This window comes from Myotis yumanensis, unplaced genomic scaffold, assembly GCF_028538775.1.
Source record: "Myotis yumanensis isolate MYYU_CA2020_CCGP unplaced genomic scaffold, mMyoYum1.0.hap1 SCAF_20, whole genome shotgun sequence".
Classification (NCBI taxonomy): Eukaryota; Metazoa; Chordata; class Mammalia; order Chiroptera; family Vespertilionidae; genus Myotis; species Myotis yumanensis.
Window position 1 is genome coordinate 1,868,946 of NW_027223771.1, and position 17,160 is coordinate 1,886,105.

Below are 17,160 nucleotides of genomic sequence, written 5' to 3' on the forward strand. Positions count from 1 at the left end.
GGCGCCGTCAGCCCACAGGGGGTCCGCCCTCCAGAACCCAGCCCCCGCCCACCTCCGTGGCCGGGCTGCGGTCCCACCCGCTACGGCCAGCGCCCGTTTCATTCTTTCCTACGGCACCCCTGAGAGGCAGAGAGCTAAGCCTCCTCACCGGTCACTGTTCCTGGTTCGAAACCCAGAGTTCGAATCTCCTACTGCACCAAGACCCCGGCCTGGGCTCTCTCCCAGTGGCTGCACCTTGACCTTCACACTGCCCCCGCCCCCCCCCCCCCCCGCCAACTCTCAGGACACACAGCTTCAGCAGCTTGTAAGATCCGAACCGCACCACCCACTCCCATCTCCCCAAAGCCCGGACAGTTTCGCCCATCCAGCGCCGACTGTATGCATTGCATACAGACGTGCCCGCCCTGGCCAGGCCACCGCTGGGTGGGCTTCCGCTGCCACAGTCCTGCCAACTCCAGGCCGCCCAGGGGACAGGCCCGCCTTGGGGCCTACGGGCCGGGTACCTTGCATTTGAATGGCTTCACCGGCGAGTGTACAATCATGTGGGTCTTGAGGGTCTGCTTCTGCACGAAGGTCTTGAAGCAGATGTGGCACTGGTAGGGCCGGACGCTGGTGTGGATCAGCATGTGCCGCTTCATGTTCGCCTGCAGCGTGAACTCCCGGCCACACACCTCGCACTTGAACTCCTTCACACCCTGTGAGGGGGCGGGGAGGGGGCAATGGTCAGGGCCACACGATGGGCACAGCCTCTGAGTGGACCCGAGAGGGTCAGAGCGTCTGTACAGCTTCTAGGGAATGACTTCCTGGGGGGTGTTCTAAACAGGAGCCCCTTGTTTAGAATGCCGGGCAGGGCCACTGCCTCCAGGAAGCCTTCCAGTGTTAACTAGGCAGAGACTGGCTGGGCCTTATTTATTTTTTATTAGTCCTCACCTGAGGATTTTTTTAAAAAACATATTTTTTATTGATTTCAGAATATATTTTTATTGATTTCCGAGAGGAAGGGAGAGGGAGGGAGAGAGAGAAACATCAATGATGAGAGAGAATCATTGATCGGCTGCCTCCTGCACGCCCCACACTGAGAATCGAGCCCGAAACCTGGGCATGTGCCCTGACCAGGCATTGAACCGTGACCTCCTGGTCCATAGGTCGACGCTCAACCACTGAGCCATGCCGGCTGGCCAGCCCCTAGGGCATTTTTCAATTGATTTTTAGAGAAAGTGCAGTGCAGGGGGAGAGACAGAGAGGAACATCGATGTGAGAGAGATACATCGATTGGTTGCCTCCTGTATGCGCCCCGATCAGGGCTGGGGATCGAGCCTGCAACCGAGGCATGTGCCCTTGACCGGGATCCTTCAGTCCACTGGCTGACGCTCTATCCACTGAGCCAAACCAGCTAGGGCTGGTGGGCCTTATTGTTCCTACCTACACACCTGCTGTCTCCTGCTCTCCAGGCAAATGCTTTAGTCCATTCATGGATTTGTTGATTCATTCAGCAGCCATTTACCAGGCACCTCCTACAAACCAGCATCACACCAGGCATCCGAGGCTTTGGCCAAGACACAGCCGTAGCCTGGTGGCCGTGGTCTCTTTCCTCAGATCCAGGATGTGTACATGGGTTTTTTTCCTAAGTCAGTGGTCGGCAGACTCGTTAGTCAACAGAGCCAAATATCAACAGTACAACGACGGAAATCTCTTTTGAGAGCCAAATTTTTTAAACTTAAACTATACAGGTAGGTACATTGTTATTAACTTAATTAGGGTAACTCCTAAGCTGGCCTTTGCTAAAAACGTCCTCAATCTGATGGAGGTACGTTCGCTGAGGTCGACCCCTTCCAACTCTCCCATCCACACGCGTCTTGTATACTTGTTTCGTCTGTCTCCTTTCGTTCATCCTCTCTGTATGTCCAAACCGTCTCCACATACCTTTCTCCATCCTCGACACTACATCTTCTTTCACTCCACAACATTCCCTAAAATTAACTTAATAAACTTTACTTAAAGTTTTAAGTCAACTTCGCACTGTACGTGCGCGCCCGCACACGGTATTCTGTGCAAGAGCCACACTCAAGGGGCCGAAGAGCCGCAGGTGGCTCTCGAGCCGCGGTTTGCCGACCACTGGTCTAAGGGCATCCCTCCGAGTGGTCTTTTCAGACCATTTCACAGACCCCTTTGAGAATATGATGAAAGGCACGGCCGCCTCAGGAAAAGCGACACTCGGGGTCTGTGTAGAATTTAGACCAGCCGTGGGCAAACTACGGCCCACGGGCCGGATCCGGCCCGTTTGAAATGAATAAAACTAAAAAAAAAAAAAAGACCGTACCCTTTTATGTAATGATGTTTACTTTGAATTTATATTAGTTCACACAAACACTCCATCCGTGCTTTTGTTCCGGCCCTCCCTCCGGTCCAGTGTAAGAACCCATTGTGGCCCTCGAGTCAAAAAGTTTGCCCACCCCTGACTTAGACCCTTCAAACTCTCACTGACCCCGAGAGAGAGTGTTCCAACATATAATTCTTGCTGAATGAACAGCCGCTCAGGCCGCTTCCTGGAGATTCCCATTCAGTGGGAGTTTTGGCCTCAACAGGTTCCCAAAGCAACGCCGATCCCTGATGGGGTTTGGGACAGTCAGCGCCAGAGACAAAGACTCCAGGGAAACGCTCTGGTTTGGGTTGTCACCTTGCTTTGCCAGGGTCTGGAGGTGGCCCCAGAGCAGAAGAGGGGGTCCACTTCGTTGTCTAGGGCAGCGGTTCTCAACCTGTGGGTCGCGACCCCTTTGGCGGCCGAATGACCCTTTCACAGGGGTCGCCTAAGACCATCCTGCCTATCGGATATTTACATGTCGATTCATCACAGCAGCAACATGACAGTGACGAAGCAGCCACGAAAATAATTTTATGGTTGGGGGGTCCCAACATGAGGAACTGTATTTAAAGGGCCAGAAGGTTGAGAACCACTGGTCTAGGGAAAATGTTAGGACAAAACTCGGGGGCCAGTCTCTTGGCTAGAACCCCAGTGGGACGGACACGTTTGTGTGGTCACAGCTGCGGTCCCAACCGCTGCTCCGCACAAAGTTTCCTACCATAATGTCACGGTTCCTGTGTATTTCTCTTAGCGGGCAGGGCCGTGTCTCACGTCTGACAGGCTCGCCGGAGACTCAGAAGATGTGTATGACCACCAGGGGGCCCTGACCTTTGGGAACTCGGTCTGCAAGTGCTGTACACATCGAGGCCGATGAGAGGCACGTCTCCAATCGGATTCACCTTTGATTTTTGCTCTCAGCTTTTCTGCGCTGTATTATTTCTCTCTTAACACTCTGCAGGCAGGTGGGACTTTTAGGAGAAGAGAAAGATGGCAACTCTCTCGCCCATGAACTTACCCCTCTTCACTCCCACCCCCCCGCAGACACTCATAACCAGTCATCTGGTTTTTACTTGGGGGCACATTCCCCGTTTACGGCTGAACCCCGATTCAGCTGCAGAATCCTTAACATTATGCTCTTGGCAGCTACACCAGCTGACGGCGGGGGCACCTGCATTGAAACCTATAAGTCATTTTTGCTCTCGGAAAAGCTTCCCAGAGCTGGGGGCGGGGGGGGGGGGGGTAGGGGGGGAGCGGAGGGCATGGGAAGAGGGAACTGGGCTCCTGGCCTGGCAGGCTGTTGCTCCCCCCTCACTGCCATGTCCGCTGTGCGAACTCCAAGGCCACCATTATGAGGAGAGGAAGCTCTATGCACAGCAGCTTCAATGTATGCAGTTGGCTGATTTGGGGTGGAGACCACAGGCCGGCCCTAGATGGTGTGGCTCAGTGGATGGAGCATTGGCCTGCGGACTGAAGGGTCCCGGGTTCGATTCCCCGTCAAGGGCACCTGCCCAGGTTGTGGGCTCGATCCCCAGTGGGGGGGCGTGCAGGAGGCAGCCGATCCATGATTCTCATCATTGATGTTTCTATCTCTCCCTCTCCCTTCCTCTCTCTATGAAATCAATAAAAATAAATAAAATTTTCTCAAACATACGTCAGGTTTTACTATTTAAAAGACAATTAAATTCTGCCCTGGCTGATGTGGTTCAATGGTTAGAGTGTCATCCCATGCACCGAAGGGTCTCGTGTTGGATTCCTGGTCAGGGCTCAGAGGCAGGCTGCGGGTTCAATCCCGCCTTTGGGGCACATGCGGGAGGCAACCAACAGATGTTTCTCTCTCCCTTCCTCTCTCTCTTGAATCAATGAAAAACAGCCCCAAACTATATTCTTGGGTGAGGATTTTTTTTAAAGGCAACCAATTTAAATTATGTATACTAGTATTTTCCTGAATATGTAACTATAAAACTAAGGTTCCAGCTGGCGTGGGTCAGTGGACAGAGCGAAGGCCTATGGACTGAAGGGTCTTGGGGTTCCATTCCGGTCAAGGGCACATGCCCGGGTTGCGGGCTCGATCCCCAGTGGGGGGCGTGCAGGAGGCAGCCGATCCATGATTCTCTCTCATCATTGATGTTTCTCTCTCCCTCCCTCCCCCTTCCTCTCTGAAATGAATAGAAATATATATTAAAAATAAATAAGAACTGTTGATCTATGAACCAACTCTATGACGGCCTCAGGGAAGCCCTGGGTGAGGGCCAGGAGAGGGCGGAGCCAGGGGGGGTTGGCGGAGGGAGACGCGGGGGGGCGCGGCGTACCTTGTGGGTGAGCGAGTGCTGCTTGAGGTGGTGGACCTGGCTAAACTCCATGCCGCACTCGGTGCACACGAAGGGCCGCACGTTCTGGTGCTTGAGCATGTGGTTCTGCAGCTGGCTGCGGTAGTGGAAGGACTTGTCGCACTCGAGGCACTGGTAGAGGGTGGGGCCCTGGTGGGAGGCCAGGTGGCGCTTGAGCTGCGTCAGCGTGGAGAAGTCCAGGCCGCACTCGACGCACACGTGGCAGCGGCCGCTCTCGTGTTTGACCTCGTGGGCCTTGAGCTCGCTGGGGTAGGCGAAGCCGCGGCCGCAGAAGTGGCAGCTGTAGGGCTTGACCTCCGAGTGCAGCAGCATGTGGCGCTTGAGGTGGCTGGTCTGCGTGAAGGCCTTGTGGCACACCTGGCACTTGTGGGGCCGCGTGCCCTGGTGCGTGAGCAGGTGCGTCTGCAGGTGGCTGGGCTGCTTGAAGAGCTTGCTGCAGTGCGGGCAGGAGTGCGGCTTGATGCCGTTGTGGCCCAGGATGTGCGTCACCAGGTTGTACTTGGACGTGTAGGACTTCTCGCACATGCGGCACTGCCAGCGCTTCTGCCGGTCGCCCGCCTCCACCAGGTACGAGTCGTCGATCTGCACGTTGATGTCCAGCCGGTCCAGCTGCGCCTTCTTGTGCCGCTCGGCCGTGGAGCCGGCCGCGTCCGCCTGGTCCAGCTCGCCCGCCTCCTGCCACGCGAAGCCCTCCGGCTTCAGGGGCTCCGGGGACCCCACGGCGGGCGCCTCGGGGTCGCTCAGCGGGGCCAGGAGCGGCGGCGGCGGCGGCTCGAAGCCGCACTCGGCGGGCAAGGCCTCGGGCCCCGGCAGCGCCAGGCTGGGCTCCGGGAAGACCTCCCGGGCGGGATCGGGGAAGTGGGGGTCGTAGGGGGCCAGGTCCAGCTCTGGCCGCGGGGCTCGGGGCAGGGGCCGCAGCGGCCGGGGCTTGCGGCTGAAGGCGCTGAGGTCGATCATCTTGACGGCGCTGCTCTGCACCAGGGACTCGCCGCCGCCGCCGCCGCTGCTGCCGCCGCTGCCGGCCACCTCGGCGGGGACCTCGGCGGGGCCCGCCTCCTTGTCATCGCCGGGCACCGACACCTCGTAGACCTCCTGCTCCTCCTCCTCCTCTATCTTCTCAAACTTGACCTTGGGCACCAGGCGCACCGGCGGCCGCGTCTTCCGCCGCGTGTGCTTCTCAAAGGCCGCCTCCACCTCCAGCACCTCCTCCTCCGCCGGCTCCTCCAGGGCGCGCCCGTTGCAGGCGAGCTGGTAGACGTCGGGGTCCGGGGGCCCCGGCTCCCCCAGGGAAGCCGCGGACAGCTCGGGGCCCAGGTCCGGGTAGAAGGCCTCGGCGCTGATGGTGGCTCCGAAGAGCTCATTTTCCGAGACCAGGCCCAGCACGGCAGCCTGGGCCAGGGACAGCACCACCACCGCGTCCGTCTGGGTCCCTGAGTCCATGAAGCCCTCCATCCCTGGGCGGGGCTAGGAGGACATCGCTGTGGGGAGGGGAGAAGGGGGCGTTAGTGCTGCGGGCTCACGGCGGCTCAGAGGACAGACAGACAGACAGACACACCGCCACCAAGGGATGGGCCACCTTGGGGTGTGTCGGTCTCTGACCTCTTCCTACTCCTGCTTTTGGGAACAGGACGCGTAATCACCGGGAGCAGTGACACCCTCCGTGTCTCTGCCCATCTCCGCCTCCCCATGGGATTCTGGGCAAGCCCCGCCCCCTCGCTGGCCTCAGTCTTCCCATCTGTAAAATGGGGAGGCTGGGTTTCCGCAGCGATTTCCAAACTATGCCTGGCGTGCCCTGCTCGGGAGCCCTGCAGAAAGCACACTCCAGTCTCGCAGAAATGAAAGATGCTTCTGTTTTTAAAAGCCGACTTTAGAAAAAAAAACAACCATCGACTCAATTGTACACACAGTGGGACACCCCACGTCGACACTCCGCGGCCCCAGCGGCCCTGTTGCCAAGGCGATGCATTCCGCACGGACCTTGGGACTTCAGTGAGGTGCTACACCACTGTCACCGTTCGCAGCGGCTTGTCCATATGAATGACGTGTTTGGGTTTTGCGGGGACTAGAGATTGGGCAAAAACAAGGCAACGCACAAAAATAAATGAGGTGCCAGGGCCGGCCGCAGACGGGGCTCCCACCCATCACCCCTCATGCTCAATGACGTGTCCATCCCAGGAGTAGCGAAACGTTACACGTTTAAATATCCACATGTGTACCGATGAAAATGACGGCTTTTTGCTGATCTGTGCACTGGAAATTCCGCGTAAGATCCGAGTTGCAAGAAGCACCCAGCAGAGGCTGAGGTACAAGCCCGGGAAGGGTTGTAACTCAGGCGCAGGCGCTCAGCTCCTTGCAAAGCCCTCAGCAGATGTAAAGCATCCCTCTGGGATGAAGGCACCCGCCCCCAAGTCACAGCCACACTCACCCATCTCACAGGCTCTTTCAAAAGTCAACGTGGCCCTAGCCTGTTTGGCTCAGTGGATAGAGCGTCCGCCTGCGGACTCAAGGGTCCCAGGTTCAATTCCCAGTCAGGGCACATGCCTGGGTTGCGAGCTCAACCCCCAGTAGGGGGCGTGCAGGAGGCAGCTGATCCATGATTCTCTCTCATCATTGATGTTTCTCTCTCTCTCTCCCTCTCCCTTCCCCTCTGAAATCAATAAAAATATAGTAAAAAAAGAAAAAAGTCAATGTGCCCACCAAACCCCAGGTGCATGGGTACCCTTCCCATGGGCCCCAGCCCTGCGGTGCTCTGTGTGGCCCCGCTTTGCATGCGGGTGGGGGGAGCCTCCCACCCTTGGGCCCTTCTCCCAAACCTGCTTAGCTCCTGGCTCCTCCCATCAGCCTCCCAGGCTTCTCTCAAATTCCACCTGTTCCTGGACTTCCCCGCCCTGCCCTGCCCTCGCCCTGCCCTGATATGGGAGGGCCTCCTCCTGGGCCTGAACTTGATCCTCGTGAATTAACCCCTCACCCGCCGTTGAGAGCCTGGCACATGGGAGGCTCGCCAGAGGAAGGAGAAGGACAATACCGCGGTGGCTCGTGCCCGCCTCGCCTGCTCCCCTCCCAGGGCCACGGTTGGCGGGTTGGCGCCGGGCCCATCAGAGGCCCTTCCTCAGGAAACAGGCTCCGGCTGGGTGTCTCCCTCCCCCCACAGGCCAGCAGAGCCTCCCCTTCCTGAAGCCGCTAAAAATAAACCGCCCCAGACAGGAGCGAAGCCTCCTTGAAATGGACACTAAAGACTTAAGTCCAGCGGTTCTCAACCTGTGGGTCGCGACCCCTTTGGCGGTCGAACGACCCTTTCACAGGGGTCGCCTAAGACCATCCTGCATAGCAGATATTTACATGACGATTCATCACGGTAGCAACATGACCGTTATGATGTAGCCACGAAAGTAATTTTATGGTTGGGTCTCAACATGAGGAACTGTATTTAAAGGGCCAGAAGGTTGAGAACCACTGGGTCACTAAACTATTCAGCGTGAAGTGGGGCTCTTGTGGAAGGGAGCCCGAGGGATCAGAGCTCAGGGTTCACCCTCAAACCCCTGTTGGAAAGTCGGGCAGCTCAGCCTCCAGTCTAAGCTGCCACTTACAAGTGACTGAGCAATGAATGTCATTTCAAAGTCACTTCTGTGCCTCAGTCTCCCCATCTGAAAATGGGGATGAAAGTCCTAGGTTGTAACTCAGGTGAAGGGGCTCAGCTCCTTGCAAAGCCCTCAGCGGATATAAAGAATCCCTCTTGCCTGGCCGGTGTGGCTCAGTGGTTGAGCGTCGAGCTATGAACCAGGAGGTCAGGGTTCGATTCCCGGTCAGGGCACATGCCCGGGTTGCAGGCTCGATTCCCAGTGTGGGGCGTGCAGGAGGCAGCCGATCAATGATTCTCTCTCATCATTAATGTTTCTATCTCTTTCCCCCTCTCCCTTCCTCTCTGAAATCAATAAAAACATTAAAAAACAACAACAGCAGCAACAATCACTCTTATTGTCTGCCTGTGGAAGGAGCCTTTTCTTTTTTATTTGTTTTAAATCCTCACTCGAGGATATTTTTCCATTGATTTTTAGGGAGACTGGAAGAGAGAGGGAAAGACAGAGAGATAGACATCGATTGGTCACCTCATGCACAAGCCCTGACCAGGGCCCCAGGCCAGGGAGAAGCCTGCAACCATGGTATGTACCCTTGACCGGAATCGAACCTGGGACCCTTTGGTTTTCAGGCCAACACTCTATCCATTGAGCCACACCGGCCAGGGCTGGAAGGAGCCTTTTCTGATGAAGACCACAGAGCTGAGGGACTTCTCCACTCTGGGGCTCCGTGTCCAGCAAAGGTTTGGGGGACTCTGCAGACAACCTCTAGAACAGAGAACCCACGCGTCCATTTGTGCAACAAAAACTATTTGCTAAGTCCCTGCTCTGGGTCTGGCCCTGTGCCTGGAGATGCAGGCGGTGAGACTGGGGAGGGGGAGAGGGGCGGGGGCGCCCTCCCCGAGTCCACAGAGGAGACCCCTGTGCCACCACAGCCCCTCTGTGGGGCGCGTCACTGCCTCCGGCCACAGCGACCCGTCTGACACAGCACCCAGCTGCTGTGGGTTTGGGCAGACAAGGAGCTCAGCATTTTCTCTAGACTTCCCCAACGGCAAGGCCCGTGGGAGCGGGACGGGGAGGGAGGAACTGACCCTCCATAGCAGATCCCATGCTGGGCACTTGGCCCTGAGATCTGAGTTCGAATCCCCACTTTGCCCTTTTGTAGCCGGGGCATCCCAGTGCACCTCAAGCCTCAGTTTCCTCATCTCTATGGACCATGGTCTCCATGGAGATGGAGGTGTCCATTCCACCTCAATGGATGGAGGTCTCCATTCCGTCTCTATGGACCAAGGTCCCTATTCCGTCTCTAGGAGACGCCTGACTTATGGGGAAGTAAGGAAATCAGAGTAAATGTCAGTCCCCTTCCCTGTCCTTGCCTCCTGGGCCCCGGCACCTGGCACCGCCCCTCTCCCGGCAGCCACCTCAAGGCAATGGGAGCAGAGAAACTGTTAACATCGCTCTATCGGCGGACGAGCCTGCGAAAAAGTCAGCCAGCACCGGCCCGTGGGCCCGGGAACCCATGTCTGGGACGGTCCCTCCAGGGAGGGTAGTCGTGAACTTTACCTTCTAAGAGTGAAAGGGGTCACTCCTAATGAGGACCCCAGGACCCCAGCCAGGCACAAGCCAAGCCTCCCCCCACCGCCCCCCACCACCTCCCTGCCAACCAGGTATCCCCTTCCTACAGTATCGGGCAGGTGGTGGTGACTTTGGGGCTGAGGATCAGAGGTGTTTCTGTGTCAGGCGCCTGTACCTGGGTGTAAGGGACCTGACCAAGGCCTCCCTCTTGAGGGATTCGTGCCCAAGTCAGTGGGGGGTGGGGGAGGGGAGGAGACCCAGGTGCAGAAGAGCTAGCTTTGCATTACCGAGTGTTCACCCGGGGGAGTCATCCTATATAATAAAAGGCTAATATGCAAATTGTCCCCTAGGGAGTTCGACCAACCGGGAGTCTGACCCTCGCTATGAGGTGTGCTGACCACTGGAGGCGGGGTGGGGCGGGGCAGAATGAAGGAATCGCCGGCCAGGCCTAGGGACCCCACCCGTGCACGGATTTCATGCACCGGGCCTCTAGTTTAATCATAAAACAACTGCATGGGTGGGGGTGAGGGTGGTGTGCACCCCATTTCACAGCCCAGGGACCAGGGGTCTATTCATGTTCTCCAGGGGTCCCTGTCCCTGCGGGTGGAGCCGGCTCTGCATGGGGTGGGCCCCATCACTGTGCAACCTGGGAGGTCAGGTCGGGTTCTGAGCCCAGCCTCAGCCCCAGGTTCCCCAGGTTCCCCAGGTGCTGCCCTGCTCCCCGCAGGTGGGGAGAAGCCAGTGGGCCCGCCCCGCAAGCACATCCACGCTGCCCTGCTCACTGGTGCAGCCAGCAGGCTGTGTGTGTGTGTGTGTGTGTGTGAGTGTGCGTGTGTGTTGGAAGGGCTCTGTTTGTTGAGACAGAGGCCAAGAGAAAGAAGACCGGGGGAATCTAATTTGCCTGCATTCCGCATGCGTGTTCTGTCTGTCGCACATGGAAATGACAGTGGGAAGCTGGGGGCTCTGCGGCCCCAATGTCCCTCTTCCTCCCCTTCCTGGGCCAACCTTTCGGTCCCCAAATCCCCCTGCACCTGGTTCCTTCGCCCAGGCTACGCCCCTCCTGTTTTGGGCCCTGGCACGGGGCCGCCCAGGGCAGGAGGCGAGCCTGCCAGGCTCTCACCCCCTGCGTGCCATGGCAGGCCTGTCTGTCCTCCGCCCAGGGCCCCCTCATGGCACCTCCCTTCTGGGGCGAGGCCTCTCCTCACCACGGGTGCTTGGGGCTCAGAGCAAAGCTGGGCACAGTGTCCAAGGGAGAGAGGAGCTCAGCCTGCCCTTGGCTTGGAGACACCGGGTGTCCATCGGATGCAGGATGCAGCTCGGATGCCTCCAGCGTCCCCAGGGCCCCAGGGCACAGAAAGAGGAAATGGCGAAGGCAGGGAAATAGAGGAAATGGAATAGCTGCCTGATTATAGTTTAAAGACTTGTGCAGGGAGTGGGGGAGGGAGGCCACAGCAGAGGAAGAGGGAAGAGAGAGAGAGGGAGAGAGAATGAAGAGACAGGGAAGGGGGAGGGGGCAGCCTCAATAAGAGGGGAGGCGGAAAGGAGGGAGGGAAGGAGAGAGGGAGGGAGGGAAAGAAGGAGAGAAAGGGGCTGTGGAAGCCAAGAAACAAAAGCAGGGGAGGCAGGGGAAGGAGGGTGGCGAGAGGAGGAATTGGCGGTGTGGTGACTCCAGAGCCCAGGGCTGCCCCATTTCTCAGGGTTCAGCGTCACCCCGTCTTGGGCCTGAGCGCCAGGCCAGCCCCAGGGGAGGGACCGGAGTCCCAGAGCTGAGGCCCAGCAGAAAGCCTCCCCTCCCCCAGGCAGGCCCCAGAACTCTCACCGGCTGCTTCATCCACTGCTACACACACCACACACCCACCCCGCTCCTCGAATGAATGAATGACTGACCTGCTGGGTGACCCTGGGCAAGCCCATCGGGGTCTTGATTTCCTCATCTGTAAAGTGGGTGCAAGAGGCTTCTTGGACCCTTGAGGGCGGGTGAATCCCTGGCCCTGTGGCCTGTCAGGGAGCCCCTCCCCAGGATGCCACCGCACCTCCTCTCACCCCGAGCTCCTGTCCCTTCACTGGGACCCCGCCAGGCACCCCTGCTCTGACAGCCGGGGAGGGTGGGGAGCTCGGGCGGCCAGTGGCCCTGGACCGCAGACACAGATGGTGGGCAGAGCTCGGTGGACGGCACTCGGGGCCTGGTCTGGCGAGGGGCTGGCGGGACGGGAACTATTTTAAAGGAAGAACCAACAGGACCTGCCTAGTCTTTTTGTTGTTGGTAATCCTCACCCGAGGATATTTTTCCATTGATTTTTAGGGAGAGTGGGAGAGAGAGGGAAAGACAGAGAGAAACATCGATGTGAGAGAAACACATCGATTGGTTGCCCCATGCATGTGCCCCGGCCGGGGAGGAGCCTGCAACCGAGGTACGTGCCCTTGACCGGAATCAAACCTGGGACCCATGGGTCTGCAGGCCGGCGCTCTATCCACTGAGCCACACCGGCCAGGGCAGGTAGGACCTGCCTATTCTTTGATTCACTTCCACCACCACCAACTCAAAAACCAGCTGAAGCCCTAACTGGTTTGGCTCAGTGGATAGAGCGTCGGCCTGCGGACTGAAAGTTCCCAGGTTCGATTCCCGTCAAGGGCATGTACCTTGGTTGCAGGCAAATCCCCAGTTGGGGGTGTGCAGGAGGCAGCTGATTGATGTTTCTCTCTCATTGATGTTTCTAACTCTCTATCCCTCTCCCTTCCTCTCTGTAAAAAATCAATAAAATATATATTAAAAAAAAAAAAAAACAGCTGAAGGCATCGGAAGTCTTGGGGGCTCCTGCCAACCCAGCCTGGAGATGTCCCCACGTACGGCCATTGATCGATGTGCTTTGGTGGCTATTTTGGAGGTTCTAGTCGGTGCCGGCCGCTTCTGGGGGGACGGGGTTGCCCCTGGACCCCCCTATCTGGGCTGGGAACCCCCGGGAGGCTGAGAGGCTGTGATCTCGTTCTGCAACCGAATTATTGATTCAACACACGGTACTGGGTGCCTCGCCGGTGCTGGTCCTGGCCCGGGTCGTGAGGACACAGTGGGAACCAAACCAAGCCCCCAACTTAGGGGATTCGTCTCAGTCAACAGTTGAGGCACCAGGATGGTTGGGAGGCAGGAGGTGCAGGTGGTGGGGGGGCGGGGTTGCAGGTCAGGGCCCAGCAGGGCAACAGAGGGTCCCACTCCTTGGCCTGGCGCTCGGGGCCTCTGGGATCTGGCCGAGCTTCACTTCCTGCCCTGTCACCTGTCACCAGCTGTCCTGTTGGTGTGTGTGTGTGTGTGTGTGTGGGGGGGGGGGGGGGGGGTCCTTTGTCCCTCAGGATCCCCAGGCTCCCAGAGAAGGTGAAGCTGCAGGTGGCAGGGCGGGGAGCTGGGCCCAGGGAGGGGAAAGGAAGTCCCAGGGAGGGACATGGCTGTGAAAAACACTCGTGGGCTCCAACGTGTAGCAAAGCCACCCCCTGTCTCCTTGGCTGCCTGCCTCACCGTAGACTTAAAAAGGTAAACTCCGGCCCTAGTTGGTTTGGCTCAGTGGATAGAGCGTCGGCCTGTGGACTGAAGGGTCCCGGGTTCGATTCCGGGCAAGGGCACATGCCCGGGTTGCGGGCTGGATCCCCAGTGTGGGGCGTGCAAGAGGCAGCCGACCCATGATTCTCTCTCATATTTCTCATATTCTCTCTGATATTTTTATTTTATTTTATTTTACTTCTTATAGCCATTTTCAGGGACCTTAATGACTTTAATGTCTTTAAGGCTCGTAACATGGCTTGACTATTGCCAGCTTTCTCTAAATTTCTGCAGAACACATTCAGGTAAGCAGACTTATTGGCTGGCTTTCATCATTGATATTTTTATCTCTCCCTCCCTTCCTCTCTGAAATCAATATATATATATATTTTTTTAATTTTTTTTTTAAAGGTAAACTCTGCCCACATCCCCAGAAAGGAAGAAGAAGCAAAAGCCGGAGGCGTGTGCAAACCTCAGGCTCCCGCGCAGTCTCACTTCTGCAAGGGGAAATGTGGGAATCTCTCTCTGAGGATTCTCTCTGCCTCAGCTTCCCCTTCTCTCCGTGGGCAGATCTGCTGAGCCACCAGCGCAGGACCAACCCACAGGGGAGCCCGATGTTCGCCGTGCCACCCACTTCTTTCTATGGACAAGGACACGGAGGCCTAAGGACAGGAAGGGACAGGTCCAAGGCCGCACGGTGACCTGGTGAACAAGGACCAGAATCAGGTTGCTGGCCTAGACGCCGACCCTCAGCCACGTGTCCTGTCGGGCTAAGGGCCCCAACCAGCTCCACCTGACCCTCTCTCCCCTCTCAGGGCTGTTTCCTGCCTCAGGGCCTTTGCACAGGCTGATCCCTCTGCCAGTGTTGATCCCTTCCCTACACTGAGTGAATATCCCCATCCAGTAGATTCAATGGAGCCTCTGGGACAGGGCGAGGGCCTCTTCCACAGCCTCAGAACGGAACGGCAGGTTAATTTTATGTGGGACTTGGCTGGGCCGTCGTGGTACACAGCTGTTGGGTCAAAACACTAACGTCGGTGTTGCTGTGAGCTATTTAGAGATTATTACCCTTCTTCTTTTTTTTTTTTTTAAATCCTCATCCGAGGATATTTTTTCTATTGATTTTTAGAGAGAGTGGAAGGGACAGAGAAGGAAGGGGGAGAGAGAGAAACACTGATGTGAGAGAGACACAGCAATTGGTTGCCTCCCACATGCATCCTGACCGGGGCCAGGGATTTAGCCTGCAACGGAGGTACGTGCCCTTGATCGGGAATCAAACCTGCGACCCTTGGGGGTCTGAGGGCCAATGCTAACCACTGAGCAAACGGGCTAAAGCTATTACCCTTCTTTTTTAAAAAAAAAATATTTTTATTGATTTCAGAGAGAAAGGGAGAGGGGTAGAGAGATAGAAACATCAATGATGAGAGAGAATCATTGATTGGCTGTCTCCTGCACGCCCCCTACTGGGGACCGAGCCCACAACCCAGGCACGTGCCCTTGACTGGAATCGAACCCAGGACCCTTCAGTCTGCAGGCCGACGCTCTATCCACTGAGCCAAACCAGCCAGGGCTACCCTTCTTTTTTTAAAAAAAAAAATTTCTTTTATTGATTTCAGAGAGAGGAAGGGAGAGGGAGAGAGATAGAAACTTCAATGATGCAAGAGAATCATCGATCGGCTGCCTCCCACATGCCCCCCACTGGGGGATTCTAGCCGGCAACCCCAGCATGTGCCTTGACTGGGAATCTAACCAGGGACCTCTTGGTTCATGGGTTAACCACTGAGCCACACCGGCCGGGCTGTCCCTTCTTCATGTGGGCAGGTCTCATCCAATCAGTTGGAGCCTTTAGAGAAAAGCTGAGGTTTCCCGGAGAAGGAGGAATTCTGCCTCAAGCCAGCATCTCAGAAGCTCCGCCTGAGTCGCCAGCCCGCCCTGCAGATTTCGGACTCGCCAGCCCCCACAATCGCGTGAGCCAATTCCTTAAATAAACCTCCCTCTTTCTCTGTATGTACATATCCTACTGGTTCTGTTTCTCTGGAGAACCCCGATACAATCACACCGATTCACAATCACATCTGTTTACGGGTCACAGGGGAGCAAAGTGGGCCCTAAGAGAAGGAAAGGGGGCCTAGAATGAATGAATGAATGTATGAATGAATTAATGAGACAGGAAATCCATGAATGAATGAATGAATGAATGCGACGGGAAATCCATGAATGAATGAATGAACAAACGAATGAGACGGGAAATCCTTGCAAATGTGCTCACCTCCCCCAGACCTGCCTCCTCCAGAGCGTGAACTCCAGCCTACATGGGAGACCCTTCCAAGTCCGGCCCGGACAACTGGTCAACCAGAGCCATCGGGCAACCGCGACTGGGAGAGGCCGCTAGGCGGTTTTGGGAATGCAGACTGCCCAGGGCTCGGCCTGGGAGTTCTGAGCTCTCCCCACCCCACACCCTCCGGACAGCCTTGCCCTGGGCTTCAGGACCAACGCTGGTTCCTGGGGCCTTGTGTTTCAGGAAGGCTCCGCCTCTTTCCTCCAATTCTACAAGCAAAACGCCTACATCTGTGTCCCATACAGGTTGACTACGCCGGGCCCACAGATCACCAGCTCGCTCCAACAAGGAAAAACCAGCAAAACTTGGGCTCCCAAGTTCACGGGACACAGATGAGCAGCACAGCGAAGGGAGGAACCCCAGGGGCATTGGTCGGGCTTGCGTTGATCGGGCCTGTGACGAGCACACGCAATTTCTAGGCTTCCAGGCAGCCCTCTGGACTGGGGAGCACCTCTTCCAAGTTACAGGCGTGGAAACTGAGGCTCGGAGAGAGGCAGGCCCTGCAGGCCGTGGAGCAGATCCGGCCGGGTCAGCCCAGGGCCCGGGCCCACCTCCCTCCACCCTGCCAGGTCCGGGCGGGCACCAGCTTTGTGGGCCGTGTCTCTATCCCCGGCCGACCTCAGTTTCCCCACATTGGGCCTGATTCCGCCCTGGGAGCCGCTCATGGCTGCCCTTCCCGCTCAGCCTCCTCCATCCCGTCTTCCTCTCCCTCCGTTCCTCCCCTCCTCCCGTTTCCGTGGCAACCCCATCCTCCACTCTGCTGCTCGGTCCTGCGGTCCTGCGTCCCCATCTTTTCCCTCTTTCATCTCTTCCCTCATCACAGTGTACGGTCCCAGGCCCCCTCTGTCCTTTGCTGCTGGTCTCTCGCTTCCTTTTACTCCCTTTTTATCTCCTTCAATGTTCTCTTGTCATCTTGGGGCGACATTTATTTGTCTTTTGCTTAAAAAAAAAAAAAGGAAGGAAGGAAGGAAGGAGGGAAAAGAAACCCCATTTTAGCAATCCTGCTTCTGCAGTTCAGTCCCAGCCTTCCTTCTCTCGGGGCATCTCCCAGAATGGACCCCCTGCCTGCCACCAGCAGGCCCTCTATTGATCTCACCTCCAGGGGCAGGGCTCACTGGGAGGGGGCACCCTGGGGGGTGGAAGACCCCCAGCTGGAGACCCCTCAGGATGAAGCCAGGGCAGGACCTCGATGGTGGGTGAGACGGGCCCGGACTCCCCCCTCAGTGAGGCCCCAGCAGGAATTCACACAGTCCAGGGGCCACCCATCCACCCACCCACCACCGCCCTCCAGGCCCCACCCGCCTGGTGGAATGAAACACAGCAGCTGCTCTGTGTACCCAGCGCCTCTCACTCCAATCAGGATGGTGAGATCCATCCATTCTTCAAAACTCACTCTCGCCCTGGCCGGTTTGGCTCAGTGGATAGAGCGTCGG

General features: G+C 57.3%; 1 protein-coding gene and 1 non-coding gene across 4 annotated transcripts in view; both read right to left on the reverse strand.

Annotated features, from left to right (window-relative positions):
* ZNF710 (zinc finger protein 710) overlaps positions 1-17,160 on the reverse strand; it is a 73,164-nt gene that overhangs the window by 4,729 nt on the left and 51,275 nt on the right. For all 3 annotated transcript variants that reach the window (XM_070400609.1, XM_070400608.1, XM_070400607.1), the window contains 2 exons: positions 4,672-6,188; positions 504-695 (listed from right to left, as the gene is read on the reverse strand). In XM_070400609.1, coding sequence (XP_070256710.1) covers positions 504-695; positions 4,672-6,162 — 1,683 coding nt within the window. In that variant the 5' untranslated portion in view covers positions 6,163-6,188. The remainder of the gene's footprint in view (positions 1-503; positions 696-4,671; positions 6,189-17,160) is intronic.
* Positions 13,590-13,718, reverse strand: LOC138998708 (small nucleolar RNA SNORA33). The gene has a single exon (XR_011469214.1). It is a non-coding gene; the product is annotated as a small nucleolar RNA SNORA33 (small nucleolar RNA).